Source organism: Schistosoma mansoni, chromosome 1 (assembly GCF_000237925.1).
Source record: "Schistosoma mansoni strain Puerto Rico chromosome 1, complete genome".
Classification (NCBI taxonomy): Eukaryota; Metazoa; Platyhelminthes; class Trematoda; order Strigeidida; family Schistosomatidae; genus Schistosoma; species Schistosoma mansoni.
Window position 1 is genome coordinate 26,559,747 of NC_031495.1, and position 24,589 is coordinate 26,584,335.

At 37.6% G+C, this 24,589-nt stretch overlaps 1 protein-coding gene across 1 annotated transcript in view; it reads right to left on the bottom strand.

Annotated features, from left to right (window-relative positions):
• The window catches only part of Smp_089240 (putative beta-1,2-n-acetylglucosaminyltransferase II), a 32,938-nt gene continuing 8,349 nt past the window's right edge, over positions 1-24,589 (bottom strand). Inside the window, exons 7-11 of the mRNA XM_018793859.1 lie at positions 19,150-19,280; positions 10,844-10,913; positions 7,922-8,011; positions 6,003-6,130; positions 1-791 (exon numbers count right to left, since the gene is read on the bottom strand). Coding sequence (XP_018648329.1) covers positions 518-791; positions 6,003-6,130; positions 7,922-8,011; positions 10,844-10,913; positions 19,150-19,280 — 693 coding nt within the window. The 3' untranslated portion in view covers positions 1-517. The remainder of the gene's footprint in view (positions 792-6,002; positions 6,131-7,921; positions 8,012-10,843; positions 10,914-19,149; positions 19,281-24,589) is intronic.

Sequence of the window (24,589 nt, forward strand, 5' to 3'; positions counted from 1 at the left end):
CCATTAGAGCATAATTTATTAGAGAGCTAAGTACCAATTAGAAAGATAATCAAAGTTATTGGAAAAATAAATTACGAAAATATTGTAACTAGGAAATTCAAACACGTGTTGTGAAACAATAATATATAAAACAATAAGAAACAATCAAACAAATGGCATCTAAATATATGAGTATTACTAACTCGGTCCCTTTTTTATTTAGACATTTTTAGCCGAGCCAAACATGAATAACAGCAAACTTCAGAATATTTTAAGAGATAACAAAAAAAGTATAACTTTCTATCTCGACAAATAGAAAATCCCTGGCAGAGGTCGGCTGAACATTGAAATGAAATAGGATATATATTTGAAAACAAAACATATCAGCAGTTAATTATATGAGAAAAATAAGATGAAGCTCTAGAATTGTTTTTATTTTCCAAAAAAAACAACAATGGAAAAGTAACAAAAATAGTGAAAGATCAAAATGACAAAAAGATAAACAAACAAACAAAATTGAGAAGTACAATAAATCTTCCTAGTAAATAGGTGAATATTCTATCAATTTAGGAGCCCAATGAGTTAATATTTTATTCCATTTATTAGAAAATAAACTTTGGCAAAGGCTTCGATCACGTTCATCAGACCAACCACCATTAACTCGTTGTTTAATATTTTCAGTATGTATTTTTTCTGATAAATGTAAAGATGTTGGATATAATCTAGTCAATAATGGTCCACTAAACATTTGTAAAATATTTGTTACTAATAACTCTGTTGAGCAACTGGTTTTCTGATGGTGAAGACCTCGGCTAATAAAGTAATTAAAAATAATAATGGCACATTTAAATAGTGTTAAAAGTTTAATTTATTTCTATGGATCTGGTATGCTGTAGAACGATTTATTTCATAATATAATTTGACTACGAACTATATTGTCTCAAGATGAATATTCCGAGAAAGCATAAGTTACAACAAAAAAGAGAATTAACAAAAATGGATAGTGGCTAGCAGTGGAATCCAGTTTGACGCGCGTTTCGTCCTATTTGGGACTCGTCAGCTGGATGTACATGCATCTCAGAGTTGAGGTTCACTCTAAGACTCGAACCCAGTACCTTTCGCTTCAAACGCCATCGCGTTATCTACTCGGCCACTGAGTCCTGATAGCCACTGATGGTTTTATATTATACACTCCATGAATTATGAAACTGTACTTATATACTGTACAAATGAAATCAAAAGTAACAAAAATAGTGTGGAGTAGGGTCAAGAAAATGCTACACTTAATTTATAAATATACTGAAGCGTTTATAAATTGAAGTACTGGAATTAACAATTGTTACATATGCCCTCCTATGATAATAATTGTTTGTATGTGAGTTATGAAGCAAGCCAACCAACTGGTAATCAGTTTTTAACAGATACGCTGTAGTCAATACATGTTGACAACTTGTTACTATGTAATAATCATAGACCTTTCTATGATACAAACATCGGGTAACATCAACTATACCATACATAAAGGGGTGATTTAAGTTGAATGCCGGATTTTGTTAAGACAGATCATAGCATATGGCCAGAAGTTGGGGGTTGAGGTTTATTATGATATGAGTGGTTGTTTACATGCGTAAATTTCTTTTACGTATAGTTCTGAATCCATTAGCTGAAATTTGATCATTAGATAGTCAACTGGTTAGTATATATTTTCAGCTTATTATTAATATGGTGAAGATTTTCGATCGCATCCTTTCTTATGGTAGGGAAAATTTTGTAGTACTGGATCTCTTTTGTCGACTGGATAATTAACATAACTGAAAATAAATATACGCAGCTACTAATACGAAAACTAATGCTAAATCACTATTAAAGCTAAATTTCTTTGTATCCAAATACGATACGCAGAGTTGATTATCATTTCAAATCAATAGTACATAACAACTTATTTTTATAAAATACAAAAGAGACAACTATGCCAATTATTATGATAACGTAAAGTGGCGTGATCCTGATACATTTTTTACTTTATATTTTTAGACTTTCAGAAATAACTATAGACTTTAGTTATGAACTTTTATTTGGCCGTAAAAAAAATTCCATAGTTAGCACACTCTACTGCACTTATAAATAATCAGGTTGACAGAAAATTCAAGTTATTCATTTAGTTGATTATAATTAATGTACGGTCTGAAATAAATAGGCATTAGCCAAAATTAAAAAATCACATTAAAACAGTTTATTTATTTATTTAAACATAAATATTGGTACAAAGGGGCACCGAACACATATGCGCCACACCAGCCACTTGATTTGTGTGAGGGCTGTGATACTGCCCAGGTGCCCAAACTGAAGCAGGTAGTTTTCTTAGAGGGCCACAACCGGAGCCTTCGAACTAAAAATCTGATCCACAAGGCAGTGGAGCATCGTAAGGAGATGCAGTCTCATGGTAGACGGTGACCAACGATTGATTCATACGCCATTTGTTCCCTCCGGATACTGGAGTCCATGTGCACCATTGGTTTTGAATCAGGGTTTTCCAAATCCCCTGGGTGGACTTACCGTGTCCACCGACCCGGTTAAAGCGCCGGACATTCGCTTTTCGTCCTCTCAATTTCGTAAACAACAGTTCCGCCACGAGAAAGCATTGAGAAGTGCTTCCCTGTCAGAGGCTATATACACGTGGCCATGTGAGAGCATTTCGAGAGGGAGAGCGGACTGTCCCGACTGTCGGTCGTACCAGGGCATTTGGAGGCACATTGAGACAGTATGATAAAATTTAAAAAAATGGATGCCAAAAGAGTCGAAATAATATGGTAGCACTGTGAATTACTAAACGCTTAGATAATAGTTCAATAAGGTATGTAAGAAGGAATATTGAAACTCAAAATCTAGAGTAAGATAAATAGTGGATGTATTTACTCTACAGTATAGGATTCTTGTTATATCCTAGCGAAGACATAAGTACGGGTAACTTCTGGGACCTATTAGTGGACGATTTTTCTATATATATTCTTATTGTTTGACTATTGAGTAATTAGATTGTGTATATCTATATTCATCTTATTATAAGCTTCATTTTGACCTAGGAATTATTACTATACGATTTACTGTCCCTAAATTATATTCAGTTTATTGATTATTGTATCCCACGTTCACAGTCACAGTTAGCTTAATCTTGTACAAATATTATTTTCTATTTTATGGTGTGATGTGGTTTGTCTGTCTGTCTGGTATATAAACTGAGCATGCTTGAAATAAACGATTCGAATAGCAGAAGCTGTAATTGGTGTTCTGGACTCAATTGGAAGGGCTAGGCGGACAAGGGACCGATAAGGGCGCTAGACTGCTCATACCGGTCGACAAGATTGGTTAGCACAGTGCTAAGGTTGGAAAAGTCGTATTCCAATTGGTGGATAATTCAAGTAATAAAAAGCCGGACATAAGACCACAACAAATTGGCATACGGCCTTGCTCTTTTTTTAAAATTCATAACAATTCTGAATCATGCTTCCCAAAATCTCCAACGATTGATAACGGTGATCGAGCGGACACCAGTCAAGTAGTTTACACCTACCAAAAAATAAGGTCCGAATAACAACCAATTACCTGGTGGATTGTTATCAGGTATCAGCTTGATCATTTGCAGCTATTTTCCAACTTACTTCTATTTCAATCAACACTACATACGTCAAGGTTATCAGTGACTAAGTATATAAATTAGTCGCTACTCAGATTTACTGTTGAATATTATTCATTATTATTAAATAAAATCAGTTTCTATATGAATATTTACAGTTCTGCTTATATAATTTTAATTTGTATTGTGGTGTGGGTTACTGATGTCCACATAAATAGTATATGGTGATGGTCAGACATAGAATGTATTTCAGTAGAAGATCGATAAGGAGAGAACGGGAACGGCTTGCAATTGATACGAAAATGCATGAACAATTATAATCGGAGACTATGGACGGATGTTTGCAGAAGGAACAGTCAAGATTGAGACAAATGATTGTTATTTTGCAAATTAACTGTTTACTATATGGTTCTCATATTTTAATGAGATATTCTGTAATGTTATGCTTAGATACCACCGATTGTCCCTACTCGTGTTCTTGTTCACTACAGTATATTTACCATTTCAAATAACTTTATTTCTAATTATCAATATTGTCTCACTTAAATATATAGAGTTGAGATCATGAGTCAATTGAAGCTAGACCACCATAGAAAACCTGGAAGCACTGGACGACCGTTTCGTCCTATTATGGGACTCCTCAGCAGTGCGCATCCACGATCCCGCACTCGCGAGATTCGAACCCAGGACCTAACAGTCTCGCGCCAGAGCATGGTGGTCTAGCTTCAATTGACTCATGATCTCAACTCCATAAAATTAATAAAATCTCCACAAAACCCCTTCTGATAATCACTTAAATATACACAGTGTAATATGACTTATATTTGAAATTCAAACAAAACGATTAGTAAAACGTGCTTTATAGAATATTTATCTAGTTTACTAATCCATAAATTAAAAATTTCTAATACTTTATGCAGTAATTTATGTACGTATTGGTTATTATATTGTTGAATGATGTTGACAGTGGAACAGTTACTTACCAATAAAATAATATTATGATTCTATTATAATGTCAGGAAATAAAGAAAAGTAAATTGCCGAAGTTTCAGGATTTGGTGTAAATCAATTTGTCAGATAATAAATAACTACTTCTGTAAGTTAGCACAATTTTAGTAGTAGTAGTAGTAGTAGTAGTACGAATAATTCACATGAAATATTTAATACATACACACAACTTAAACCATGTGTTTATCATTCTATTGTGGTAGTAATAAAGGATTGACGTGGTGTTGAAAGCATTGAACGCAATAATCATTTAACGCTTAACCGGGGGCTCGTGAAGAGAAAACCAGGCTGGTTTCAGACCAGAACGCTTTTCTTCATGCTATAAAACACAGGTATACATACCAATATCCACGCGACTATTGTAACCAATGGTTGGAGACTCTAGGTGACATGGTTCAGAGTTGATCGCAATGGCGCAGGTGTATACACTCTTTATCTTCCCTTAAACCATGAGACTAAAATTGTTTCATATCTGTTTTCCCTCTTATACTCTATCCTTATATACAACCTTTCTTTTATATATTAACACCACTAAATTAACTGCGTCTATGAATTCGGTGTTCATCTTGTTGTGCTCGCGAGGTATGGCAACTTGGACCGATGTGTATATGTGCCTGGTCCTACGTTGTAGCTGATTCATTCTCCTCGAATCGTAGTCCCTTTGCTTAGTACTTTCTACTATCATTGATATTACTACTACTATGACATTCATCTCGATAAATTTGTCTCTATATTCTGATGTGGTATAGCAACTTATACTGATACACATGTGTCAGATTCTATTTTGCTTATGAGTGATTGACTCTTATTTAGATCAAAGGTGAAAAGTTTTTGCGTATGTATATGGATTAGTGTGAAAAACCGTAAGATATATAATAATGTGATTAAATCTCAAAAAACAGGACAATTAAAATTTTCTACTTAAACAAGCAATACACTTAAAGATATTTGATGAACGTATGAGGTTAATGTTCAATATGTTTAAGATATCAAACATTTTGCTGTTTATTTAACAGATGAGTGCTGTATATAAGAGCGTAATTTTCACTCAGAATTTCATTTTAGTAATTTAAAATTATCTACATGTGTCTTCTATGAACAGGCCGTTCTAGCGCACTCCAATTTACCGAATTAAAAAAGCATATAAAGTGAAGATTAAATCTTGAAATAAAATTCTCGATAAAAAAAATGTGCTCTCATATGCAACACTCACTCACTAAGTGAATGGAACAGCCCTCGAAAATGCTTGATACTCCACACATATTAAACACTAAAAAAACGGATGCACTGCAAATTCATGGATACCTACACATATCCTATCTCATGCATTATATATATATACTAATAACGAGAAGAAATGTTGCAAAACATTACTACTAACCATTCACCCGAATGAAAGACACGAGTAGAAAGAGGTAGAGTCAAGGCCTTCAGTTTGCCTGGGAAACAATTTTGACCAATATACTGTAGACTCCAGTCCCAATTATAATCATCATAAAAACAGAATAACTGAAAAAGAAAAGAAAACACAAATGAGTTATTAAGCTCAACACAGGTAGTTTGACACATCTAGAAAAACAATACGACTTGTAAATCTAATAAATCACATATCATTATTATAACCAATGAATAGCTAATAACATGTTCTTTTTTTTTAAAGGATAACACACACATGCTTAAGCGTTACTATTTAAAGAGAAATGTATATGCGAATAAAGTTTAACAAATTCATTCTTGTTAGAATGATCGAACATTTTTCTAAAAAAAAATGTAACCCATATTACTGTGACGATCAATTTCCATCCCTCTGTCTTTACTATGTAGATCGATAAGACAATCGATTCTAATTTTCATTGTAATAGCTATGACCAACTAATATGATGCTCGAATAGAATTATTGTTGTTATTTTTCATTACAAAATAATTGAACTGTCTCAGAGAATCTTGTTTTGTATTAAAATGAAATTTAACAACCGATTGGAACTATTTATACCACAGGGATTTTAACTAGTCAGATTACTATCAGTAGGGGGATTTTGTGGAGATTATAGTAATTTAATAGTTGAGTTCATGAGTCAATTGAAACTAGACCACCACGGAAAACCTAGCTGCACTGGACAGCCGTTTCGTCCTAGTATTGGACCTCTCAGCAGTGCGCACTCACAATCCTGCTCGTGGGACTCAAACCCACGACCTTCAGTTTCGTGCGCGAGCACATAACCTTAATGTCTAACCTCAACCAATTCAACAAATTGCGCCATCGCCAGCTATTGTCTTCAGTGAGTTACTATCTCACAACAGACCCGGTTGAACTCAACTATTATTCAGATTACAACAATCCACTCACTATTCAACATCTAGTTAAACAAACAATATGCTCCTCCTAATTACACGAGTACAAATTCTGGAGCAAAGACAGGTTAACCGATTCACTTATTTGTAAATATTTATAATTATTAGCAAAGACAGATAGTGGCTAGCAGTGGAATTCAGGACGCGCGTTTCGTCTTATTTGTGACTTGTCAGCAGCTAGATATACCTGCATCTCAGAGTTGATGTTCACTCTGGGACTCGAGCCCAGTACTATTCGCTTCAAAGGCCATTGCGTTATCAGTTAAAGTCCTAAACATCAATGGGAAGATTCAATCAAAAAATACCAAGTGAATTTATAATCATTTCCTTAAATTTTTATCAGTAGAGGTTAAGAATTTCAATCACCGGCGGATAGATTTCAGTCTTGATTATCGAGTGAATGTGGGAGAATTGTATACTAGACCAATAGCCGTTGAGTATTATTTTTGGGAGTTAACTCACTATCAACGTGTCATTAGTTATAAGAACGTAATCGGTATCGTATGAATTGTCTAAACGAATTAATCAATACTCGCACTAGAGCATACAACTGCTCGCCTGTAATTACAATCCGATTACACAGGGCCTCAATGTAACTCAAGAATTTGTTTTTGTTTACTGTCATATCATAAATAAAAAGTTTCAGAATTTTGAAATTTGTGAAATTATCAAGGCGTCAAGTAAATTAATTGAGAAGCCAAGACTGGTAGATTGCAAAATAAAAACAGAACTCGACCCCACAATTAGTCGTTTAGATAATTTGAAATTACAAATACAGGAATGTTTAGCTTAAAAGTAGCAAGAGAAATCTTTGAATAAATTCGATTGTGACCGTGTATATCTATTAAAAGCATATATATATATTTCTAAAAATATGTTATGTAAATACATTGATGTCACGTACAACGATAAAATGTCCTATGATCTTCAATATTTTACATAACTCACGTTCAAGCATTGTTCAATATTTTTCCAGACAACACGAGATACAGCCATACCCATATTGTGTTTCGGTGCAAGCCAGTAAGTTAGCTCAACCTAGAAAAACAGAAACAAATACCAATGTAATTTATATGTTCACATGATTAGTGTAATTTAGAGTTGGTAATACTTGAAAGTATTGAACAGGGTTTAGTACTGTAGATATTGTGACATCTATACAATTAATATTTAAAAAATTTGGAAAAGAAGTTTCAATAGCAGGATTTTGATCAATGTCAGACCACCATTGAAAACTTGGAAGAACTGGACGGCTGTTTTGTCCTAGCATGGGACTCTTCAGCAGTGCGCACCCACGATCACTCACGCGAGATTCAAACCCAAGAACTTCGGTCTCGTGAACGAACGCCTAACCACTAAACTAGTGAGCCGCCACCCAACGGTTTGATGACAGTAATCTTCTTAAATCTTTAGAAAAGGGTTTTAATATTATGTATGCAAGTTTGAGCGATTCATGATGAAGTTAAGGAGTTTGGAAAAAAATTGCTAAAATTCATAGATAGCCTATACGGCGATAAATTATAGAACTAATGCTGAAGTTACGTAACTGTTTAATTAGCCAAACAATATACACAAACTAAAAAAATTATTGCCTTAACTGCATTGAATGAATTAAAGATCATGTTACTGCGTCTGAAAAGGGCTGTGTTTTTTATATGACTATATGACACAATGAAGAAACTGGCAAGGAGAGAGAGACCAGTCAAGGACAGGAAAGGAAAACCAATCACTGAGATTATAGGACAGAGGAACAGATGGGTAGAACACTTTGAAGAACTCTTGACTAGACCAGCTTAATTGAATCCACCAGACATCGAAGTAGCACCTACAGACATTCCTATAGCTATCAGTCCACCAACGATCGAAAAAATCAGGATGGTCAATAGAAAAATCAAGAGTGGGAAATCAAAATGAACTGACAATATACTAGCTGAAGCACTGAAGTCAGACATAGAAGTAACTGCAAAGATGCTCCAGGTTCTATACAGAAAGATTCGGGAAGAAGAATAAGTACGGACTTATTAGAAAGAGGGATACCTCATCAAAATACCAAAGAAAGGAGATCTTATTAAATGTAAGAACTACATAGGCATCATAATACTATTACAATCAGGTAGTTTTCAACAGTGTCGCCGAACAGAATGAAAGATACAGTAGACACCCAACTTCGAGACCAACAGACTGGCTTTCATAAGGACCGACCATGTTCAGGCCAAATCGCTACAATTTAGTTTATTGTTGATCAGTCAAATGAATAGAACTCATCACCAAAAATCAACTTCCTTGACTATGGGAAAGCATTTGACAACGTGGATCAAAAAAAAATTATGGGCCTTCTTCGACACTATGGAGTACTCGAGAAGACTGTCAATACCATACGGAATTCTTATGATGGACTACACTTCAAAGTCGTGAATGTGGTACAGCAAAACAAATGCATTCCAAGTGTCAGATAAGCCTGATTACTCTCACCTTTTCTTTTTCTTTTGTTGGCTGACTGGATTACGAAGACTTCTACATCTCAGGGGTAGCACGGAATATAATGGACAGTTTGGATGCAGTTAGAGGATATGGACTTCACAGAAGACCTAACCTATGTATCACATACACAACAATAAATGCACGAGATGAGGATAGCCAGTTTAGCAGCAGCCTCTGCAACAGTAAACCTACACATTCACGACGGAAAAAGTAAGATCACAGAGTAAGTAAAAATACCGAGCATCAACCAGATGACTGTTGATGGGGAAGTTCTGAAAGAAGTGAAAAGTTTTACGTTCCTGGGCGACATACTTGATAAAATAGGGAGATCAGATGCAGATGTGAAAGCACGGATTGGCAAAATAGAAGAACCATTCTTACGACTGAAGAACATCTGGAAATCGAAACACCTGTCAGACAACATCAAAGTCCGAACTTTCAATACAAATGTTATGACAGTACGATTGTACGGTGCTAAGACGTGGAACACTACTATAAACATCATCAAAATAGTATAGGTATTCATAAACAGTTGTCCACGAAAAATACTCCAGATCAGTTAGCCAGACATCACCAGAAATTAACTACTCTGACAGAGAATAAACAAGCTTCTAGCTGAGTAAGAAACTAAGAAAAGATGCTGGAGGTGGATAAGTCACACTTTACGGAAATAATCAAAGTGCATCACAATACAATGCTTAACTTGGAATTATCAGGACTAAAGGAAAAGATAGACAAAAGAATACATTGCGCAGGGAATCAGAGGCGGACATCAAAAAGATGAATACCCCTGGGAACAACTAAGAAACAGAGCCCAGAACAAAGTAGGCAGAAGACCCCTGATCAGTGGCCTATGCTCCATGAGAGGTAACTAGAATAATTAAGTACGTAACTACTACTCAACCACCGCATACTTTTGCGTGCACCGCTGGCTAATGTAGAAGTAAATCGGAAGAAAGCTAGGGGAGGCCAAACAATTAGTTTATGAATTCTTTGAATGTTCATCTGAGCCATGTTAGTAAGTACAAGCTGCTCGGTTAGTACCAACGCCATTGTCGTGACCAGTGGTTAGAGACATTAGGTGACATGGCTTAAAATCATGTGTAATGGTGTAGATGCATTCATCCCGTTTTTCTTTAGTTTTAAAATTATGCTATACCTTGTAATCTGTTAATTTGTCCATTATTCTCGAATCAGGTAGCTTATGTCTAGTCTTCCCTATACCGCTGATCCCTTCATCTCATACAAAGATAGACAATATTAGGGATCTATTCTGAAAATAACAGTAGAAAACTGATCAATATTATTACCAGAAAAAATCAGCTTATTAAATTAGATGATGATTATTTTAAAAGAAAAAGCAAGCATTGAAATAGATACCATACTTACCACATTGGATAAGTAGTTGTTATCTTTATCGTATGACCCAAGTGCAATAATTCCATCCGTTTTTAAAGGACTTTTTAAAAGAAATAAACGCAATTAAATATAATCGATCATTTTACAAACAATTCTGTCTATTGAATATAATAACTTAAATAACGTACATAAACTTGATAAAAATATTTAATAATGACGAATATATCGGACAGAAAAACACATGAGAATATGGAACGATGGCATCATGGTTAAGGCGTTCAGCTTTCAGCGAATAAGTTCCAAGTTCGAACCCTACTCTATCAACCGTAGTCTAAGTTACCAGGTAGTAATATTTGCCCTCACAATTACAGTGTGGTTCATATATAAGTAGCTGGTGAATGAGTACAAACAAATAAGTGAGAATAAAACAAACCATATGATAATAAGTGTGGTATGTGCTACTTATGTCTGTCGACATAAGTAGCACATAACACCAATCAGATGCAGAAAACCTGACAACAATGGGCCAAGAAGATCAAATTGACGAAAACATAAAGGAATTTTGAATTGGAAGAATCATAAAGAATGTGAAGGTCAATTGATGAAAGATTTGCAAATGAAGTATTTAAAGTATGGTTCTCATATTTTATCAAGATATTCTGTAATTTTGTATAAAACAATGAATAGGTTGTCCACACCCAAGTCTCGTTCATTACACAAGGACAGAGTGCACATTCATGTACTTAATAACTACAAAGTTGATCAATACATCATAAATGAATGATAACAGTTAATGAATTAATATTATTTTATTTTCAACCCCTGCAAACAATGAGTATTGTATCCGTCAATAACATTAAGATATTCATATCTCTACATTTATAAAGTAGTTGATATATATATATATATATATATATATATATATAGAGAGAGAGAGAGAGAGAGAGAGAGACTAAAAATGATATTATGAATAAAAAGGTATATTGAAAGGACAATATAACACATCATGAATCAAAAAGCCTGATGATGAAAAAGAGATACTTCTAAATTATTTGAAGAGCTTTTGTGTAGACTGATTTAAATTTGTACGTATTATTTATCTCAGATTGATAACATTTAGTGTATCATTGAGAAGTATGGAGAATTTAATAGTTGTTTGGTATTATTAAGGAACTATTTAGCCATGTGTAGGTGCAACTCTAGGACCTTCAGGTTCCACACTGAACGTTGAAATCACTAAAACTACTGGATTAGAGTCCGACGGTACAATCCCAAATGCAACCAATTTGTGCAACGACCATCCAAAGTCATTAATGACAAATGTTTCGTTACCGACTTGTCTGAACTCCACTCGTCACAATTTCTCACTAGAAGAATCCCAAAAACACATTGAAGTCACTAGTGAGTTTACCATAGTTTTGGCAGTACAGGGTTGTGGAGATTGTTGGATTTCATTGAAATCACGGGTCAAAATAAGTTAGACAATTGCTGAAAAATCGAAAGCACAGAACGATCGTTTCATCCTACTACGAGACTCATTAACAGTATACATCCACGACCGCGCCACCAGGGATCGAATTCAGGACTTTCGGCCTCAGACGAAAATCCTTGAACAGTGGAGCTAAAGTGTGGTGGGTTTGAAGGCACTTACCGAACACAATAGAAGATGGTCACGCAATATCGTGAATTGATTTATTTAAGGCTTTTACTCTGCTAAGTTTGAAGCGATTACGAGTTCACCTAGTCTGCGAACGGAACAAAGACTTGTGACCAAAGACCAATAGACTCGCTATTCTGATGTGTCCCAGCCCCGCTAACCAGAGAGAGAAGTCGAAGTCCGAACGGGGAATAAATATATATTCCGCAAGCAGCCAGAAGCACAAGCAATCCAACAGGCACAAATTAGACATATATACACAACATAAAACTGTCTTTGGGAAGCGTTACAAAATAGCATACTAAAAGATACAACGGACCAATAGCGTTTAGGATTTTCCCGAGTGGTAAATAAAACACGAAGGTGAGAAGAGCGCCTTTGGCCCGAAAACAAGAAATTTCGAAATTTCAAAATAAAATTACAAAAATAAGGGATTGACTAAGTGAGTTTTGGGGATCTAACATCCCCAACATAGACTATTGGATCCTAGCTCAGTGGTCTAGAGGTCAAGCGTTCGGCCCTCAAATGCTCTGAAACGGCCGGGAGTAGGGAGGGCCCCCTCTCTCCCCCTCGAAATGCTCCCACACGGTCAAGCGTATACAGCCTCTGCCATGGAAGTCCTACTCACCGCCTTCTCGTGGCGCGACTGTTGTTTACGGAATTGAGAGGATGAAAAGCGAATGTCCAGCGCTTTAACCGGGTTGGTGGACACGGAAAGTTCATCTGGAGAAGTTGGAAAACCCTGATTCAAAACCAACGGTGCATATGGCCTCCAGTATCCTGTGGGAACAAATGGCATATGAACCAATCGATGGTCACCGGCTACCATAAGACTGCATCTCCTGACGTTGCTTCACTGCCTTGTAGATCATGCCTTTAGTTCGAAGGCTCGGGGTATGGTCCTTTAAGAAGACCACGTGCTTCGGTCTGGGCACCCGGGCAATATCATAGCCCTCACATAATTAAATGAAATGACAATTCTGTGTGCGGCGCATATATATCTGGTGCCCCTTTGTACCAATATTGATGTGTTCAAATAAATAAATAAACAAAATAAGCGTTCGAGTGCGAGATCGAAGGCCCTGAGTTCGATTCCCATCTTTATGGTCATGGATATGCATTGCTGAGGGTTAACACAGCAGGAGAAAGCGGTGATACATTGTTTCCAGGTCTTCAATAACTGTTTAACATAGATCGGTTCATGACTTCAATGGATATTATGGTTTTAGTTGAAAGGTTTTTCTAATGGTTTGTTTAATTCACAGTCAGTATTTTGAACCATATTTAAAAAAATAGAAATCTTATTTTATTTTCATAACTATAATTAATTCCTTTCTCATTTTATTAACTCTTCTAAACAACAGGCATTTATTAGTATGAAATTAAAACGAGGCAGTTAAGTTCTCAATACGAACAAAAAGTATGAAAACTATGCCAAGTTAATATTTTTATCGTTTGACTTCAATGATCAAATATTAGATCAGATAAGACTTCATTCCGAAAGACTGTAAACATTAAATACAAGGTATGCTACAAGATAACCGCTGAAAAAATAACATTAAAAAACTATAATTTAATCTTCTTTTTACAATAAACTAACCAAAATATGAACTCGTCAAGTAGTATAATCATCAACAAAGAAATAATAAGGGTTGAGCTTGTCGTAATTTGCATAAATTTGTTGACGCGTATGTTTGAATCCGTGCAAAAATATGTACTGCCTTCATTTCACCTACATACACAGTAGAGTGTTACGTAATTAGTAAACGATAGTCATTCATCGTCATCATTATATGCAACGTAGAACCTGATACATGTGCTTCAGTTCAAGTTGTCATATCACATTAAGACGAAATGAAATTACTTCAAAACAAATTCCATAGAAGTAGAAGTAGCAACAGTATCAGTAGTAAAAGATCAGATATAGAAAAAGGTAAAAGGGAGATTTTGAGACTCAGGTTTTAGAGGAGGACAAGCAGTGAATGCACTAGCACCCTTGCAAACGATTTTGAGGCTTGTTGCCCAAAGTCTCTAAACATTGGTTACGATAATCACATGGAACCCAGCCAGGTAGCATAAACACAGAATAAACACGATGTCTTAGGCGAGTGGGGGAAATTAGCACATAGGTTGCTCATACTACAACTAACTAAGACTTCACTGTTAGGCCTAATCTTTGAGCATCGTACCAGTTATCTCTAAAAGGGTGTTTATGACAAAGTTTAAAAAAGTGAAGAAAGTGGACAACCCTGAAGAACATCACATGAAGTTATCGATTCCGAAAGTGGCTCTGACTAGACAAATAGTGTTCCAGTGGAGATCCTGTACAAGGTTGATGTGCTTCTTTGGTAAGTCTCTTAATTACAGACACTGACATAGAACCCCATGATCAACAGAGTCTAATTTTATCTTAAGATCAAGGAATACAATTATTGTCGAACGTCGAAAAATATGTCTGAGTTCAGAACCTATCAAAGACTAAATATCCAGACTACATATCCACGTTTAAGTCTGAAAACAGACTGAGTTTTTCGATTTTACTCTTTATGAGCTATCGTTGAGCAATGGCGTGTCATTGAAGTTAATATTTTAGACGCCCCCAAATGCCCTGGTACGGCCGAGAGTGGGGAGAGTCTACTTTCCCTCTCGAAATGCTCTCACATGGCCAGCGAATATATAGCCTCTGCCAGGGAAGTCCTACTCACTGCCTTCTCGTGGCGGGGGTGTTGTTTACGAAAGTGAGAGGACGAAAAGCGAATGTCCGGCGCTATAACCGGATTGGTGGACACGGAGGGTCCACCTAGGGGAGTTGGAAAACCCTCATTCCAAACCAATGGTGCACATGGGCTCCAGTATCCTGATGGAACGAATGGCGGAAGAACCTGTCATTGGTCAACGGCAACCATGGGACTGCATCTCCTCACGATGCTCCACTGCCTTGTGGATCAGACCTTTAGGTCAAAGGCTCGGGGTGTGGTCCCCTAAGAAAACCACCTGCTTCGGTTTGGGCACCCGGGCAGTATCACAGCCCACACACAAATGAATGAAATGATGAACTCTATTGACGATAATATCCCTGCTCATACTAAAAGCAAGACAATTTACATTATTATTATTATTACCTTTATTATTATTATTATTACTATTATTATTATTATTATTATTATTATTTACCATATCGCTAACTCACCCCCTTTTATCCCCAATTTGTGTAACCTTACTTTTCAACTCATGCAGCAGCTCGCTCTTGGTGGAAAATCTGTCCTATCTAAACGATCTCCAGTCACTGTCTGGTTGAAAGTGAATGCTTCCACCGATAATGAATACTGAAACAGTCTTTCTGAAACCACGTACGCCGTTCAAGCTGGCTTCCTTCAACGTTCGCACACTAATGCATATCAGACAACAGATAGGGCTGGCTATGTCTTTGGAAGGTCTTAATGTTGATGATTGTTGTCTATCCGAGACCCGTATTCAAGACTCTAGTGAAGTACTACAAATCCGCTCTCCATCTGTCGCCTCGAAAAGCTAGTTCCACGTGCGCTTATCCGGGGACCCTGTGGCATCTTCGTCTGGTCTTGCTGGCGTTGGTGTCGCACTAAGCGCTAGGGCTGAGGCAGCACTAATCGATTGGATCCCCATTAACAGTCGGTTATGTGCTGTTAGATTAGAAAGTTCCATCAAAGTGAGAAGAAATCGGCGTGAGAAACGGTGTCTTTTCGTCATCTCCGCCTATGCCACGACAGATTGCAGCCCGGATGCAATCAAGGATGAGTTTTACCACCAGTTAACAGTTCTTCTCCAGAAAGCGCGTTCGACAGATATTGTAGTACTAGCCGGAGACTTGAATGCACAGGTCGGGCGTCTAGGCACAGAAGAGAGTCGTCTAGGTGGCCGATGGGGACTTGTTGGTCGCAGGACAGATAACGGGGACCGTTTGCTGCAACTGTGCACAGACCACAACCTGTTTCTGGCCAGCACTAACTTCCGGCACAGTCATCGCCGGTGTGCCACCTGGCGTCCTCCCTCTGCATCCCAAGCCTGGACTCAGATTGATCACATCGCGATCAGCTACCGCTGGCGTGGTTGTGTACAAGACTGCCGCTCCTTTTGGAGTACCTATCTGGAGTCTGATCATGCCCTGGTCTGCGCCAATCTCGCCTTACTTTTCAGTGGCCGAAGGATTGACCACCACCAACGGATTGATGTTAGTAAACTGGCTGCAACTTCTGTTGCAAGTAAGTATCGAGCGGAGCTAGCCTCTAGGCTAGCTACCACCCCACCGAAAAGTATAGATGAGCATTGGTTGCATCTTCACGACGCCATGAAAATGGCGAGTAAAGCCGCTTGCGGCTTCGCGAAACGTCCCGCTTACAAGCACTGGGTTTCTTCTGGCTCCTTACAACTGATGGAAGCCCGTCGGTCTACTCCAGGTGACCGTGAGTTTGACCACAAACGAAGGCTGTTACGTAATGAAATCGGGCAAAGCTTGCGTAAGGACCGGGAAGCCTGGTGGTCGGAGCGTGCTAATGAGATGGAAGCAGCAGCTGCATCTGGTAACTGCCGGAAGCTCTTCCAACTCATCCGAGCCACTGACAGCAAGAAGTCTGGTGTGAGTGAAACAATCTACGAGGATGACGGGATGCCAATCACTAACATCTGTCGACGTCTTGGACGATGGGCGGAGTTTTTCGAAGGGCAGTTCAACTGGCCTGCTGCTCCGGCAACATCAACCAGCTTGTCCTGCCCCCCATGGCCGGTGACGACTGATCCACCAAACGAGGCGGAAGTCCGCAAGGAACTCCAACTCTTGAAACGTTACAAATCACCGGGCCCAGATGACTTACCTCCGGCTCTTTTTGAAGATGGTGGTGACTTTCTGACTAAGGAATTGACTATGTTGTTTGGAAAGGTTTGGGAGCAAGAAAGTGTTCCAACATCTTGGAATGAGTCAATAGTCGTCCCTATCTTTAAAAAGGGTTCACGTTGTTCCTGCAATAACTATCGGGGGATAAGTCTACTTTCGATTGCGTCCAAACTATTGGCTTCTATCATTCTTCGTAGGTTGTTTAAAACCCGCGAACGATTGACTCGCGAGGAGCTGGCTAGTTTTCGTTCTGGTCGAGGATGCATTGATCACATCTTCACCCTCCGCCAAATGTTAGAATACCGTCATACTTATCGCAGGCCAACAATCGTAGTGTTTCTTGATATCAGGGCGGCCTTCGATTCGTTGGACAGGACTGTTCTCTGGGATTGTCTATTGAAGAAGGGTGTGTCTGAGAAGTTCATTAACATCTTAAAGGCCCTGTATACGAACACCTCAGGCAGAGTGAGGGCATACAACCACCTTTCTCCCTTGTTCCATTCGAGCAGTGGGATTAGGCAGGGTTGCCCAATCTCACCATTCCTCTTCAACTTTGCCATCGACGACATCCTGGAAACAGCTCTGGTGGATGTAAGTAATGGCGGTGTGGATATGTTGCCTGGAGAACGACTTCTCGACCTTGAGTATGCGGATGATATTGTCTTACTGTGCGATAATGCCCAAGGCATGCAATCAGCACTTAATCAGTTGACAATCAGTGTCCGCAGGTACGGCATGTGCTTTGCACCCTCCAAGTGCAAGGTACTCCTACAAGACTGGCAGGATTCTAATCCTGTACTCACCCTGGATGGTGAGCAGATTGAAGTAGTTGAGAAGTTCGTGTATCTAGGTAGCTACATAAGTGCTGGTGGGGGCGTGAGTGATGAGATTGATGCACGTATAATGAAAGCCAGAGCGGCTTATGCCAATCTGGGCCATCTTTGGCGCCTTCGTGATGTTAGTCTGGCTGTAAAAGGTCGGATCTACAACGCGTCAGTGAGAGCAGTTTCGCTCCATGCTTGTGAAACCTGGCCTCTCCGAGTTGAGGATGTTAGACGTCTCTCTGTGTTCGATCATCGTTGTCTCCGAAGGATTGCTGACATACAGTGGCAACACCATGTTAGTAATGCAGAGGTTCGGCATCGTGTGTCCGGGCGCAGAGACGATAATTCAATTGGTGTCACCATCTTGAAACACCGACTTCGGTGGCTTGGACATGTTTTACGAATGTCGTCCCAGAGACTTCCACGTCGTGCATTATTTGCCGACCCTGGGACTGGTTGGAAAAAGCGGAGAGGAGGTCAGTGTATGACATGGTGTCGTGGCATGAAAGAGAGCTGCAAAGGGCTAGCTTCTGTTGGTCCTTCACGACTCCCTGGTTGAGGTCCGAGAGATGGTGCAACACAGTGGCTAGAGACGTTATCAGATATGGCTCAGAATAGAAGCCAGTGGCGATCCTGCTGCAACCTTCTTTTACTTTCTACATAAAGAATGGTTCTAACTTTCCTAACTGAAAGAGTTTTCTGGTTGTACATTTCAGTCCGCCTTATCTTTTCATCCCTTCTCTTCCTACTTTCATTATTTTGTGTGGCGCATATGTACCTGGTGCCCTTTTGTACCAATATATGTGTGTTTAAATAAATAAATAAAATAAATAAATAATATTTTAGACACTATATTAGTCAAATTGATTTGTCTGTGATTGATACAATAGGATGTTTTCTCTTCTTATGAAGTGGGATGATCAGCGATCTAGATCAGTCATACATATATATACATATATTCATTTGTAATAACTTTGAAAAAACTTACCTCCAAACATTTTTACTGATCAATTCCGATACATGTAAAATATCTTCCACAACAAAATGATCCTCTTCTAATAAGATGAAGTAACCCTCATAATATTTTGTTGGATAAAAATGATTCATTACGAATTCAATCTGATGTAGTTTTTTTTTAAAAAAAAAAGAAAAGACATATGCATTAAACATAAGTTTATAAGCATTAAGTTTTTCGAAATAATAAATAGCTATGAATTACATTTAGTCATATAATCAATTATGAGTTCATTAATAGATACCATAAAGGTTAATCTTAGGAATGATTAAATATATACACATCTAAAAATTTATTTATCTGAACACATAAATATTGGTACAAGGAGGCAGCCAGATATATATGCGCCACACAAATCTCATTTGATTTGTATGAGGGCTGTGATACTGCCCGGGTGTCCATACCGAAGCAGGTGATCTTCTTAGGGGGCCACACCCGGAGCCTTCGACCTATAGGTCTGATCCACAAGGCAGTGGAGTATCGTGAGGAGGTGCAGTCCCATGGTAACCGGTGACCAACGATTGATTCATAAGCCATTTGTTCCCACAGGATACTGGTGCCAATGTACACCATTGGTTTGGAATGAGGGTTTTCCAACTCCCCTAGGTGGACTTTCCGTGTTCAGCAACCCGGTTAAAGGGTCAGACATTCATTTTGCATCCTCTCAATTTCGTGAACACCCACGCCACGAGAAGGCATTGAGTAGGGCTTCCCTGGCAGAGGCTATATACGCGTAGCCATACGAGAGCATTTCGAGAGGGATAGCGGACTCTCCCCACTCTCGGACGTACCGGGGCATTTGGTGGCTTTAAATAATGTTGAAGACAGCAAAATACTACTATTTTGTCATTAAGTTAACAAGAAAAAGAACTCTTAATATATTATTCATCAAACAATAATCACTGTAACTCGTCGATCAAACACAAATTCATGTACTCAAGGTTCTTAGTTACATTTTTATGTATATAAAGATTAGTGATATGATTCAGTTGATCAAATTGAAGTAGGTGAAACAAGACACAAACACCTACTAACTTAACTGGCTGGACGCCTTAACCATTAAACAAATGGTTCTACCACCAACAATAGTAACTATTATTTAGGTGATTATGTTGTAATGATTAGCCCAATGTGAATATAGTTTTCATTGCAGATTGATGGTAACTGAAGAATCATTGTCAGTCATGGAATATTAGATTTGAACTTGAAAGTGTAAAAGACCGTAGATGTTCGATTCTTTAAAAAAAAGGGTGAACATTACCCTGGGTTTGAACTATTGATAACTCATACTGAAAACCTTGATGCGTTTGAAAAAAAACTAATTTAATCAAGTTGCTATTTCCATAAATACCTTTTTGTGTCTCATGAAATTCTTGAGTTTTTGTGCTGAGAATTCTATATTACACCAAAAATATAATAATTAATAAAGCCATTGATAATAATAATTCACTAGTTGCACCAAAAATCTTAATGTCTTAGATGGATAGTAGCTAGCAGTGGAATCCAGGACGCGCGTTTCGTCCTATTTGGGACTCGTTAGCTGGATGTACCTGCATCTCAAAGTTGATGTTCACTCTGGGACTCCAACCTAGTGCTGTTCGCTTCCAACACCATCTCGTCATCCACTTGGCTACTGAGTCCTCATAGCCACCTGATTGTGCAATGGAGTGAAGTTATATTCCCTCAGTGTTGTTGACTTGTATCTTCCCATTGTTATTCAAGACCGCAATTGATCAGTCTTTTGCTGGCAGGTACGTCCAGCTGACAAATCTCAAATAGAACGGAACGCGCGTTCTGGATTCCACTGCTAGTCACTATCTATCTTTGCTTATAATGCTTGCCATTTAAGGCAATATCGAGGCAGTCCGTACAGGATGCACATATGCCAGCAAGAGACTGATCAATTGCAGTCCTAAGTAACAATGGGAAGATACAAGTCAACAGCACCAAGTGAATCTTATTGTCTTAGCTTGAAAATATATACACTTTTTTTAACATATACCATCGTTATTATTCGTAAAATATGAACTGAATATTAGAAAAACAAAGCAAAAACAATATCCACTGTTTTGTCACCATAGTAACCAGTATCCTCATCACAAATTAGTTCAGGTTATAATGTACTTTGACAAAATAATAGATAGACGAAATTTCTTACACGCAAGAGTCACTTTTTATCTTCTGAACATTTTGTATACAGTTTCTGATTAATAAACGACCATGAACAACCCATTAAACAGATCAGCCTTAATTAGTAGTTAACTTAAGTTTATTTGACTGAAATTTTCCATGAAGCATTTTGTTTAGAATCATTTCATCAAAAACCAATTGGGTTAACCAACTCTTTATTAATTCAGTATCCAACATATAATGGTTATAACAATACAGTTTTCAGTATTGTGAACAACAACCAATCAAATTTCACTTTTGGTGGAATAAGTGGTTAATGAATTGTGAAGAAATTTCTATTACCTCACTCCTTAAATTAAGTACTGAAGATGTTTAAAAAACAATGAAAACTTCAGACAGTCATTCAGTCTCAGTAACGCTGAGCCTGGCATAAATGTGTTTTCCCATACCACTATAGAACGACAGGGTGAGAATCACAAAACGAATAGTACAAGCGATCAAAATAATATTGCATCAATGATGACGAAGAAGAATAAAGTCACAATATGTTTGGAAAAGATGGAGAAATACTGGAAAACAAGATAGAAAAGGTAAGAAGCGACTGCATCTACGTCATTGTGAACGATTCTGATCCATGTCACCGAAAGTCTCGAGATAATGACTGAGGTAATCCCACAGACTCGATTCCAAAAGTCAGCATCTGCCAACAGTTCTCAAACTCACAGTCAATAATTACATAGATCAGTATCGTGTTTTGGTTTATCCGTCCCTAGATTTCTTTCAACGAAATTCTATACCTCTAAAATCTTTATCCTCAGCCACACATATATTCCATCATCTGAGTCCAAATTTACTGTAAGATAAAAAGCGCACTAGCTTAGGAAAAAGTATACTTTTTTCAGGTAAACCTGACTGATAACACTCCCAGATGTTAAAATAATGGAAATAAACACCCTGAAATGAATGAAACATTTGTCGCATATTTACTGTAAAATTTTCTGATTGATTTACGTCAGTTTTTTAGAAAAACTGGAGAAGTTAAATGTTACGAGATTCAATTGTCTTTATTTTGTATCTTATTGTTATAACTTGTGGCCGAGTGGATGCCTTGTTAACGTATGACGTGATAAGACCGCCAATCAGAGAGCAGCAAATTATCGATTGGAACAGTAACGCACGAAAATCGTACGAGCAGTCTAGAGTGTATATTGGCCCTGCTTTCTGCCTAGCCCATCCAGTTAAGTCCAGAACACCAATAACAGCCTCTGCAATATGAATCATTATTCTCAAACATACTGGGTTTATATACCAACCAAACAGACCACATCGTACCATAAAATAGAAAATAACATTTGTACAAGATTTAGCCAAAAGTGGCTGTGAATAGGGGGAACAGTAATCAACAGACTGGGGATAACTCAAGAATGGTAAATTGTATAATAATAGTCTGTAGATCAAAATAAAGTTTATGATAAGAGGAACACGAATATGAATAGTTTAGTTACTTAACAATTGTACAATAGGAAATATACATATTACATTGGTCCATAAATGGATCCCAAAGTTACCATTCACTATTGTTATCGGGACATAACATACCTCCCCTTTTTTAAAAAGATCCAGAGTTGATATCTGGATTTTAAATTTCCTGAATGTATCCTCCCCCACGAAATAGCGTTGAATCCTCATATTCCAAAGTTACGTTTAATGTGACTCTATGTATAACATATTTCTCGCATTCCATAGAGAATCTGCTAGAACTGACTAGATGTTGAGGATCTTAACATTTGATGTGAGGTCAGAGTTTGATTCTGCTGAAATATAGTCATCAAATTTATTGGGAACGTCACTAGTAGATAGTGGATCACTATGATAATCAGCGTCCATCAAAACTGCATTAGGTTCTAGATTATCATTTGAAACATGCGACATATCTTTTGGTAAAACATGAGGATCACGACAATGAGATTCGTTAGAAATTTTCATTGCAGAATGATGAGGTCCACTTCGTGAAGCTGCATTCGGTGTACTGCTCGATTTGATCTCTGTTTCTTCATGGGAGGTTGCTGCGACACTTTCACGAACGTTTAGTACGGCATCATCATTATGTGAGCTGGAAACGTCACTGTTCGCACATGCTGTTTCGGGGATAGTGGGGTTTGAATCCACGAGCATGTTTCTGAATTGGACAGTAATGGACCATTGGGCGTATCTTAAATGACTGCTGTTTCGTTTAGATTACAGTTTGTGCAGGATTCATAGAGGCTGCGATCATTTTCCAGCTGTGTGCAATTCAGAGATTAATTCATCCAATTTCGACGCATATGCAAGGCATTAGTGATTCAGCAGCTGCGTGTGTAAATTGACCATGAACTCCAAGTGTCGCTCGAACAGCAACTGTAATCGATCGGAAGGGAGAGTCATTTTTTACAATATGACTAATGACCAGTGTCGTTCAAGGACAGCAACGACAATTCTGGATGCTGATTGCACGAAGTAATTACCTGATTTTCGACCAATGGCAGACTGACTTTGGTTCGACTTCTTTTAACACCGTCGCCAATTGTTATTGGGACATAAAACGTGTAGAACAGTGTTTTAAAGTGAGTATTTGGTGTTTGCTTTGGAAGTTTCGCCTACTACCCTAAATCCTATTTTAATTTGTTTTCCCTTATTTTTAGACGTAAATGATTTGGAATGTGTTCTTCATTAAGCTCAGTATACGACCACAAGTTATCATCATATCAGATGACAACAATAAAGTAAAACAAATAGCGTGAGGGAATTTTTAGAAAGGTCGAAATTAACTAGCAACTAAATGGTACACTGTAACAATCAATTTCGGTGCTTGAAACATTAAATTATGACTATGATATGGAGACTAATAACATATAAATCAGCTGAAAATAAAGAATTAGGTAAAATAACAATTAGGTTAAGACTCCATGTTTAAAAACCTAGTACACAAGGAATAAAATCGCTACTTTAAGAGGTTAGGGAGTCAGTTGGTCATGTTATGTAGAGCCTGGATTACAAGTGCATCGATTTGTGTTGACACAACACATTAGTACACTGAGCTGAAATTATTAAGATGAACACTAAAAAGGTAGTATTAGTGGTAGTAAAAAAATTATAAACAAAATGATTCGAGAAGAACGAATTAATTAATGAAACAAAAATAATTTTGAAACTCAGGATCTAAGAAAATTCAAGGAATGAATACATCTTAGACATCTCATCCAACATCTTCAACCTTTAGAGTCCCAATAATTGCACGGATCCA